General features: G+C 40.5%; 1 protein-coding gene across 1 annotated transcript; it reads right to left on the minus strand.

The window, feature by feature from the left end:
• Nucleotides 1-979: 979 nt before the first annotated feature.
• LOC111535664 (ret finger protein-like 3) lies at nt 980-5,050 on the minus strand. The gene is made up of 3 exons (XM_026449335.1): nt 4,887-5,050; nt 3,432-3,722; nt 980-1,897 (listed from the first exon to the last, which is right to left on the minus strand). The coding sequence occupies exons 2-3, from the start codon at nt 3,652-3,654 to the stop codon at nt 1,284-1,286; spliced, it is 837 nt and encodes a 278-aa protein (XP_026305120.1). The 5' UTR covers nt 3,655-3,722; nt 4,887-5,050; the 3' UTR covers nt 980-1,283.
• Nucleotides 5,051-11,119: the final 6,069 nt, after the last annotated feature.

Raw genomic sequence — 11,119 nt, forward strand, 5'->3', positions numbered from 1 at the left:
TACTGTGTTTTATGGATGATTATTTTTTTCATTCACCTCTTGAACATCTCGCTTCTAGTTTCGGTGGTTATAGATAAAGCTGCTGTAAACATTCCTGTACAGGCTTTGTGTGGACATAACTTTTCATCTCAACTGGGTACATACCTAAGAGCACAATTTTTGGATTGTATTGTGAAAATTGGTTGGGATTCGTAAGAATTTGGTGGATTTCATATGAGAAATCATTTGGTTCTGGTGTTGTCTTTTTTGGAAAGTTCTTAATATTAATTCAATTAATAGGCAGAGGCAGTTTAGATGGTCTGTTTCTAGTGCGACCTTGGGAAGATTATGTCTCTCAAGGAATTGCTACATTTCACCTAGGTTAACAGACTGCGGGAATAGAGTCATTCATAATAGTCCCAGATTATCCTTCCAATGCTCAACAGTTTGGTAGACATGGCCCCTCTTTTATTTCTGATATTAATAATGTGTGTTATCTTTTTTTGCTTTGTTAGCCTGCATATTTATTAATTGTAACAATTACAATTAATAATTACAATAATTAATTGGGGGAATTATCATTGTTAATGTAGATGAACGCACATCCAGGAAAATGTTACCTATACTGAGCAATGATGGCAACAACTTGTCTTTTCAGTTCTGGATAGGACATAGACATTTATCCAGCTCTCTGTTCAAATACACACACATGCACCACACACGTATACACACACACTCACACTTTTACTATGAATAAAATCTATTGCACTCTTATCATTTAGAAAATCACATAATCCAGCTGGGTGCGGTGGCTCATGCCTGCAATCCCAGCACTTTGGGAGGCTGATGCAGGTGAATCATGAGGTCAAGAGTTCGAGACCAGCCTGGCCAACATGGTGAAACCCTCTGTCCACTAAACATACAAAAATTAGCTGGGGTGAGTGCCTGTAATCCTAGCTACTCAGGAGGCTGAGGAAGGAAAATCACATAATCCATTAGGTGATATTCCAATGTTTATTTAACTCATAACTTCTATAATACATTAATTTGAACTTACAGAAATAAAAAAGTAAAGCATTTGGAAATTGATCCCAGAATACAGGACATTTCTATAGGAAACAAGATGTGAACATAAGACTCAATGAGTTGGATGGTGGCAACAATTAATACTTAGGACTCAATTTCTAATCTAATCAAATTAGATTAAGTACAATCATGACATGTCCCGTATTTTTCTCGTATGACTTTGTATAATGCTTTTACCAAGTAGAAAGTTCCCAAGTCTACCCACCCAAGTAATTTTCTTACCCTGTTTTTTGTTTTTTTGCAGTGGGAGTTTGTTTGTCCTCCCCAGGATGGACTGGAGCATCAGTAGTGCCTGGGTTCATCACAGGACAGATACTCAAGACACCCTCATCACCATTAGGTGGAATTGAAGGAGCCAAAAATGGGCACAGTGGCTCCTCAGCAGAGACTCTCCTGAATGTATAGACATGGGAACCACCTTCAGCATCAAAAAAGGAAACGTTCTGCATGCCCATATCCAGAAAAATCCCCACTCGCTGTAGCTTGCCATCTATGAAGAGGAAAGTCGGCGGCACCGTGCTGGCAGAGAGGCGGCTTCCAGCCCTCAAACTCACAGTCCAGAATCCACACTCTGTGGTCAGCTGGATCCTCCCTTTGTGGTGAACAGATTCGCTGCAGACTCCCAGGTCCCATTCTGTGCTTGTTCCCACGTCTACCTCCCAGTAGTGGCGGCCACAGGTAAAGCGAGAGGAGCCCAGGACACAAACGGAGAAGTCAAATCTCTCGGCAAGGTCTTGCCAATTCTGTCTGATGCGCCCACTTTGGACGCTCCTGAGGTCGTCAGAAATGAGGAGGAAGTTGTTGGCTGTGTTGGCATCCAAGGTAATATCCACTGTGAAAAGGAAAAAAGGTTGCTCAGCAAATGGACAGAAGCCCACCCCATGTGTCTCCTCTACTTCAAAGGCCCAAATATCTCTTGACTTTAGTTTCTTTAATTCTCCCCCAAAATCAAAACTTCATGAGGCAACTTCCTTGACTAGGTTCAAATTCTCACAGGTATGCTTTGTAGCAATGCCCGACTCTTATTCGCAGTAGCAATTCTTATTTTACTTTATGTCACGTGTTTGCTTCATTGGACTTTTCTTCATTTAGAGTGGAGGGTCTCTGAAGGCAGATACCATGACCCCCTTTCTACCACCTTGATGCAGGAACAAATAAATAATAAGACAATGCAAGTGGTCGATATTAAATGATATTTGTTTCCACGTTTTATTGCTTCAATTTAAATAGTATCTAGAGCATGATCCCAGGTGTTTGTTTTCCATGTTTGTAAACAAATTAATTGTGCACAGTTCTGATAGCAGATGGGACATCTCTGCAGCGGACAGTGTGATGACAGAGGAAGGAGGCAGTGTGATCTGGCCTAGAGAAAATTAATTGTCCAGAACATTCAGAAAAAGAAATCTACAGAACGTATAATCCTTCAAGTCAAAAAACTGATATGATCACCAATATAGATTTTATAGATTACAGTAAGACTTGAGGGGATTGATTGCTGTTTGATGGTGAATTAGGGAATGAAATGAATGAACATGGGCAAGGAAGGAGGAAGATGGTTGCAAACATGACTTGGCCAGGGTGAATGTGTCCTCCATATTTCAGCAGAGAGACAGTCAGGTATTGGTAGGTGGAGGAGTAGAGATTGTGTCAGGGCAGAAGCTACTAGTGTCAGGGACATCATAGGGGCCCACCACCATTTATAGGTGTAATTCTTTGCCCAGGCTGACCATAATCTGTTCATTTAAATGTCCCTTTTCTCCAGAGTTATGGAGAGTGATAGTATTTTCTGTAGCCAGGACCCCTGTTGAAGCCCATGGAGCGTGGATGAGGAGACCAGCGTCTGCAGCTCTCCCCACAGTCACAGAAACCATAGGTGCTCCATTCCAAACTCTTCCCAACCCTGGGGTGAGGTTGTTTGGTGCAATGGATGCCAATATTCACTGTGCATTAGAATTACCATTTTAATGTCAGAGTCCTGGGAACCTTTGCTAAAGAGAAATTCAAATTCAGTTGCTCTATGTTTTTCCTACTCAGCAAAGTCCATAAGCCAGTGGGAACAATCCTGAGACCTCCTAGTTCAGAATCTGCCTTTTAACAAGATTTCCAGGTAATTTAACCAAACTAAGTTTAGAGAATCCCTTGTCTAACCCATGACACAGACATCGGGTTTTTGTTTGTTTGTTTTTGTTTTTGAGATCACCAGGTGATTCTGTGTGTTGTCAGGGCTGCGAATCTGATGATGAAGAAGCATCTCAATTTTAGATGCCAGACAGCAGCTAATCCCCATATGGAATGGGGGGCCAATTGCACAAATGATTTTTCCTGGTCTGGTCGTGGGAAGGGGGCAGGGTATACAGATTCCTTACCTTGGAACTTGCGCATCCTTGGGTTCATCTGTAGAATCTTCTTCAGCTTGGGCTCCAGTTCCTTGATGTGGGAAACCAGCCTCTCTAGCTGCCGATTGGGCCTGACTTTGTTCTTCTGAGAGACCACAGAACAGCAATAGCAAAGTAGGTCCTCCCCATGGGGCTCCTTCTGCAGTGAGTTGATGCACTTGAGGCAGACGCTGCATCCACACTCCAGGGACATTGGTTTTTCTAGATAGTCTGAGCAGACGGGACAGCTGCTTGCTTCTTAGAAGAGTGCAGCCATGTCCACTGCCAGGGGAAAAGTGCACAAGGGAAGAAAATTTCCATGAGATGAAAGCCTGTTAGTTGTGACAAGTGACAACCTTTTCATGCATACAGGTATTGTGTTCCAGCTTTGTCACTCCTAGAACAAGGCCATGAGTACAAATACTCAAGCACATCCACTCCCCGGCCCCGCCCCGCCCCCGCCTTCAGAGATCTGAAGTTCTACTGGGAAGGAAGTCACGAGTCATCACTGTGCTCTGAGCTGAGGTGGAGGAAGGGTTCATTCTCCTGGGGACCCAGCAGCTGAGCCTGAGCCAGTGACATGGCAGCACCCGTGTGAGGAGCAGAGAGCTGGGGTCACTTCACCTCCTCCTAGGGCAGCCCGAGCAAGAGACTGATTGATGAACATAAGAATTAGCGGTTGGGAGGCCAGGCGTGCCTGTAATCCCAGCACTTTGGGAGGCCGAGGTGGGTGGATCATCTGAGGCCATCAAAAGTTTGAGACCAGCCTGATCAACATGGTGAAACCCCATCTCTACTGAAAATACAAAAGAATTAGCCAGGCGCGGTGGCAGACGCCTATAATCCCAGATACTTGGGAGGCTGAGGCAGGAGAATCGCTTGAACCTGGGAGGCAGAGGTTGCAGTGAGCCGAGATTGTGCCATTGCACTCCGGCCTGGGCAACAGAGTGAGACACCATCTCAAAAAAAATAAAAGGGAAAGAGGGGCTGGATGTGGTAGCTCACATCTGTAATCCCAGCACTTTGCAAGGCCGAGGCAGGAAGATCCCTTGAGCCCAGGAGTTTGAGACCAGTCTGGGCAACACAGGAAGACCCCGTCTCTACAAATAATACAAAAATTAGCAGTGAGCAGAGATCACGTCAGGTCTCTCCAACCTGGACAACAGAGTTAGGACCCTGTCTCACCAAAAAAAAAAAAAAAAAAAAAAAAAAAAAAAAAAAAAAAAAAAAAAATTACATCCTTCTCCAGCCTTGGAAATTAATACCAAATTGACTGCCACCACTCCTAGACTGGGATCCAGGGTGACTGGTTTTCAACTCTGAGGCAGCGCTCAGACAGCCTTTGTTGAATTCATTAATTACAAATTTCTCTCATTCATCCCCCCAAGTCATAATCCCCATTTCTAGACATCTAAGAAGGAAAAACACACACAGGCATGGACTCACCTCTTCTGCTGGAAGCTCCTCTGTCCTCCAGCTGCTTCCACCAGGAGCTCAGTTCTTGCAGGGAAGGGGCACATGAGCGCCTTTTATTGGTGAGATTCCCACCTCCCACTGGGTCACACCCGGCCACGCCCTCTAGCCTAATGAGGCTTTGATTTAATTATAACAGGGAATTAGGTGTTTATTGGTGATATATCTCCAGCTAATTGTAACTTTAGTAAATCCTTCATCCTGACAGTGTATTTTTCTTTCATATGAAGATTAAATTGCCTTTATATTAAATTAGGCTTAATGTACTAACTTCAAAAGCTTATTTTAGAGATGTTTCTACCAGTTGTCAGTAAAGATAATTCCTGTAATATGTTTTAGGCTTCAAGCTTTGCTTGGAATACTAAAGTATTAAGTATGATTGGATTTGCAATTTTACAAAATGGTTTAAATTCATATACATCAGACTCAAAGGTAATAAGGACATGCATCCCATTGAGGAAATTCTAGGTAATTTTTTTTTATTTCCATTGGTTTATTTCTGGTTTTGAAAAAATTTCATAATTCTTAGGAAAAAAATTGGATAATTACTATTTTGACAAATGACCCTTAAGTTTCTTGGACCTTGAGTACTTCAGAGAGTGTTAGGATAAAAACCACAATTAAAAAAAAAAAAAAAAAAAAAAAGATGATTTTCTGGTGAAACTTGTGTTCTCAAATAGAAATTGCTACCTGTGATGTGAGTTGTGCTTTCTTCCATTTGAATCAACCCCGTTTCTTTCCTTTTCATGCCTTTCTGTGTAGTGGGATCTTTACTGCTTTGTTTTCAAATTTCAAATAATTTCAATATAATCTTATTATTTTCCCTAGCCCCTTTGACACATATTAAAGGAATTTTCTCTTTTTGCATAATTAAATATAAAGATCTAATTTTGGTCAGCTTTAAATATGATCCGTCATGGGATTAGAGGACTCTGAGACACTCAGGTCTTGTTTTGGTTTACTTTTTTTTCTCTTTACTTTCAGTTGACATGTAATAATTGTACATATTTATGGCACACAGTAATATTTTGATACATGCATAAAGTGTGTAAAAATCAAGTCAGGATAATCAGCACACTCTAAACAATTTTTTTTTTTTTTTTTGAGACAGAGTCTCGCTCTGTCGGCCAGGCTGGAGTGCAGTGGCATGAACTTGGCTCACTGCAACATCTGGCTCCTGGGCTCAAGGAATTCTCCTGCCTCAGCCTCCTGAGTAGCTGGGATTACAGGCATGTGCCACCACACCTGGCTAATTTTTTTTTTTTTTTTGTATTTTTAGTAGAAATGGGGTTTCACCGTTTTGGCTAGGCTGGTCTCGAACTCCTGACCTCAGGTAACCCGTCTGCCTCGGCCTCCCAAAGTGCTGGGATTACAGGAGTGAGTCACCATGCCTGGCCAACATTTATTATTTCTTTGTGTTGGGAGCCTTCAGAATCCTCTTAGCTTTTTGAAAATATGCAAGCATGTACAAGTAACCATATTTACCTAAACTACAGTTGTGTTAGAGCCCATTTCTCCCAATTAGCTGTAATTTTATGTCCAATTACCAACCTCTCCCCAAGCTCCCCTCCCCCTTACCCTTCCCAGCCTCCACCAGAGCCCATTTCTCCCATCTAGCTGTAATTCTGTATCCAATAACCAACCTCTCCCCAAGCTCCCCTCCCCCTTACCCTCCCAGCCTCTACACCCACAATTCTATTCTCTGCTCAGCATTTTTCTTTTAGCTCCCATAAAGGAGTGAGAACATGCGGTATTTATCTTTCCGGACCTGATTTATTTTGCTTAACATCATGTCCTCCAGGCTGAGACTCAGGTCTTGACCGAGAGATCTGATGAATCTGCAGGTATCGTGGAAATGGCCAGGTTAGCACTTAATTTGTACTTAATTCATAAAATAATAGCTTTGTTTTCAAATTTCAAAGAACTTGAATATAATCTATTTCCCCCTTCTAAAGTGTATCACATATTAAATGAAGAGTTTTTCTTTGTATGTATATTTTTAAAAGACCTGTATTTAGTTCTATTAAAAATGACGTGCAATGGGACAAGATCACTCCTCGGGATTCAGTGTCTGAACAAGAAAACAAAGCTCGGGAGACAGTGTGTGGGGAGCCAGGTGAACTTTAGGTGATTGGAATGAATTGGATTCCGGTCATAGTAACCATTTGGGGTTTGCTTTTGGCTGGATTCTGGGTCACTCCACATACACATATAAAGACAGAGTCCAACCCTGGCGTATCCTGTATGTGAGAAAAACTTTCTGCCAAAACCAGGCTGGATATAACGTAAAGAGTGTGAGGATGACTTAAGAAATGAGTCAAATTCACAAGATGATCCTTTCAGCTGCTCCAGGGAAGAAGGAACAGACAGACAGCAAGATAGATTAGCAGAAGAGTTGTGATGTCAGTGAGACAGCGGCACAGTGCAGGGTGAGGCAGCCAGAGCACAGAGAGGGCAGCAGAAGCCACTCGGACAGGTGTGGGATGGACACAGAGCCACGGCCCATAAAAACCCAAAGGACAACTGTAACAATACTTTTTAGTATTTAAAATGCAATTTCTTATTAATCTACTTAATTGGCATTCATAACTTGAGATGTTCCATATTTTTCTGCTGTAACTTTGTTCCATTATCTTGTACTAAGCAGAAAAGTTTCTAGCATTGAGCGTAAAGTGAGTGTCTAAATGGTTTTGTGGCTAAAAGTTTATTTGCCCTGCTCAGGAGAAACTGTAGATTTGTCAATGCCAAGATTAATCACAGGACAGATACTCACGAAGCCTTGGTCATCGATAATTGAATCTGCAAGAGCAAAAATTGGGCACAGTGGCTCTGTAGCAGAAATCTTAGCAGATGTAAAGATATGGGTCCCATCATTAATGTTATAAAAGGAAATCATTCTCATACCCATATCCAGGAAAACGCCTACCCTGTGGAGCCCGGGACTCACCCAGAGGGTAGTTAAAGGCACAGTGCTGGCTGCAAAGAGCTTTTCTTTCTTCACACCCACAGTCCAGAAGCCAAGTTCTTCTATTTTCTTTTGGTTTTTACTTTTTTATTATTATTATACTTTAAGTTCTTGGATACATGTGCACAACATGCAGGTTTGTTACATATGTATACATGTGCCATGTTGGTGTGCTGCACCCGTTAACTCGTCATTTATATTAGGTATATCTCCTAATGCTCTCTCTCCCCCCTGCCCCCACCCCACAACAGGCCCCGGTGTGTGATGTTCCCCTTCCTGTGTCCAAGTGTTCTCACTGTTCAATTCCCACTTATGAGTAGAATGTGAGGTGTTTGGTTTTCTGTCCTTGTGATACTTTGCTCAGAATGATGGTTTCTAACTTCATCCATGTCCCTACAAAGGACATGAACTCATCCTTTTTTTATGGTTGCATAGTATTCCATGGTGTATACGGGCCACATTTTCTTAATCCAGTCTATCATTGATGGACATTTGGGTTGGTTCCAATTCTTTGCTATTGTGAATAGTGCTGCAGTAAACATATGTGTGCATGTGTCTTTATAGCTGCATGATTTACAATCCTTTGGGTATATATGCCGGGTGCGGTGGCTCAGGGTTGTAATCCCAGCACTTTGGGAGGTCAAGGCAAGAGTACTGCTTGAGCCCAGGAGCTTGAGACCAGCCTGGGCAACAATGTGAATATATACAATGTGTGTACATATACACACACACACAATATATATACATATACATACATATATATACATTATACATACATACATATATAGAGAGAGAGAGTGCACGGAAGCCCGTGTTTCTTCCTATCCAAATCCAAATGCACTTCAACAATTGGGTTTGTCTTTTTCTCATTTATTTATGGGAGCTCTTTTTTTCATGTTTTGTAATATCTTTTGGACTCCACATTTTCAATTTCATTGGCGCTGCCTTTTGATATACAAAATGTCAATGGTTTATTTTTAGGTTTCCTGTTTTAAGAATGTTCCTCACCTTAAACCACCTGATAGAAAAATAGGAAAAGGTTATAAATGGGAAACTCACTGAAGTTAAAATAACTGATTAGTTAGCACTCCTGTGAGATTTTTCACCAAGAAAATTAGCTAAACATACATATAAATATATATATATTTGAAAAAGCAACAACTTTTGTTGCTACTGAGCCTACAGGGGAAACAGTCCTCCTGCTTGTTCCCTGTTGATAGGAATGTGAATTGCATCAACTTTTTGGAAAGTGACTAATCAGTATCTATTAAAAGTGTAAGTAAACATAGCTATGGCTGAGTTATACCACTACAAAGATTCTATCCTGTAGAAATGAAATCATCCAGTGTGAAAGATGATTGCTACAACACTATTTGTAGTGGCAAAGGGTACTTAACCTGAATGTCCATATAAAGGGGAATTGTTGGCTGGGTGCATTAGCTCATGCCTGTATTCGCAGCCCTTTGGGAGGCTGAGGTGAGTAACTTGAAGCCAGGAGTTCAAGATCAGCCTGGGCAACATGGCAAGATCCCATCTGTAAAAAAAATAGGGTGTGGTGGCATATGCCTGTAGTCCCAGATACTTGGAAGGTTGAGGCAGGAGGATTTATTTGACCCAGAAGTTTTTCTTCTTTTAATTTCTGGCCTTACTGAATCATTGAGTCCAGAAGTTGGAGGCTGCAGCAAACCGTGATAGTGCCACTGCATTCCAGCTTGGGCGACAGAGCAAGAACTTGTCTTAAAAAAAAGAAAAGAAAAAGGGGGAATTGCTAAGGAAATCAAATACACTCAATATCATAAATTATTAGGCAGAAATTAAAATAAATACATTTGATCTACATTAGTTAGGCTTAGTAATGTCCACATTGCAGTATAAAGAGAAAAAAGTGAATTGCAATATAATGTAGGATTTCATGTATGTCATTTCAAACAAAACAAAGACAACAAAACCCTAAAAAGACAATTGAAAGTAAGTCACAAAACCCAGAAGCCATAAGAAAATGAAACAATTTGACTAAATATAAATTAAAGCTTCTGTACAAGACAACATAAAGTTACAAGGCAAGACACAGACTCTAAGAAAAAATATTTGCTATTCATATACAGATAATATAAATATCTGTAAATGAATTAGAGAGTTGGTAAAGGATATCAAGTAATTCACAGAAAAAATATGAATAGCTAATAAATACATGCAAACATATACAATCTCACTAGTAAGTGGAGAAACACCAATTTAAAAAATGAAATTATTTTTCAATCAAGCTGACAAAAATTGACGATTGATAATATACCCTGTAGTCAAGCATGTGAGTAAATAAAAACTCTCATACACTGATTAGAATATAAACTAGCGAATCCTTTTTGAAACATAATTTTTAATCAAAATATTAATGCTTGTACCCTTTGCTCCAGTATTCTATTTCTAGGAAAATAGAGTTAAAGAAAATAAAACTAGCAAGTATGTCAAAAGATGAATATACAGGTATGTCTCTTTGAGTATTGTAGATAATAGCAAATAACTGAAACCAACATGAATGTTCCTCAGTAGAAAAGTGGCCAAATTATGGTGAACTATCCTATGGAACAATAGTGCAACTATAAGAAAAATGAGGGAGATCTATTTGTACAGATAGGCAAAGATCTCCAAGATATATTTTATGTGAAAAAGCCAGTCACAAAATAACACATAAAGGAAGATTACATTTTGCAAATGTATGTGTATGTTTACATATGTATATAAATGAATAGAAAAAGTACTTACTAGAACGTATGTTTTAACCTGTCAACACTTCTTTGGGAAGTTAGTGACAGTAGATGAGAGGATTGGGTTGTCAGTGAAGAGTATTATATTTAATTCTACAGACCCAAGGGCATTGTTTGGATTTTTATAACAATATGATAGATGTGTTTAATTTTTGTTATTTTTACCCAGGAAGAGACAGTCTCCAGCATGTGCTGAAAGTGCTCTCTCTTCCATGTTTTTTTTTTTTTTTTTTTTTTTTTTGAGACAGAGTCTCACTCTGTCAACCAGGCTGGAGTGCAGTAGCACAGTCTCGGCTCACTGCAACCTCCGCCTCCCGGGTTCAAACTATTCTCCTGCCTCAGCCTCCTGAGTAGCTGGGACTACAGGCGTGTGCCACCACGCCCAGCTAATTTTTTGTATTTTTAGTAGAGACAGGGTTTCACTATGTTGGCCAGGCTTGTCTTGAACTCCTGACCTTGTCATGCGCCCGCCTCAT

Source organism: Piliocolobus tephrosceles, unplaced genomic scaffold (genome assembly GCF_002776525.5).
Source record: "Piliocolobus tephrosceles isolate RC106 unplaced genomic scaffold, ASM277652v3 unscaffolded_981, whole genome shotgun sequence".
Taxonomy (NCBI): domain Eukaryota; kingdom Metazoa; phylum Chordata; class Mammalia; order Primates; family Cercopithecidae; genus Piliocolobus; species Piliocolobus tephrosceles.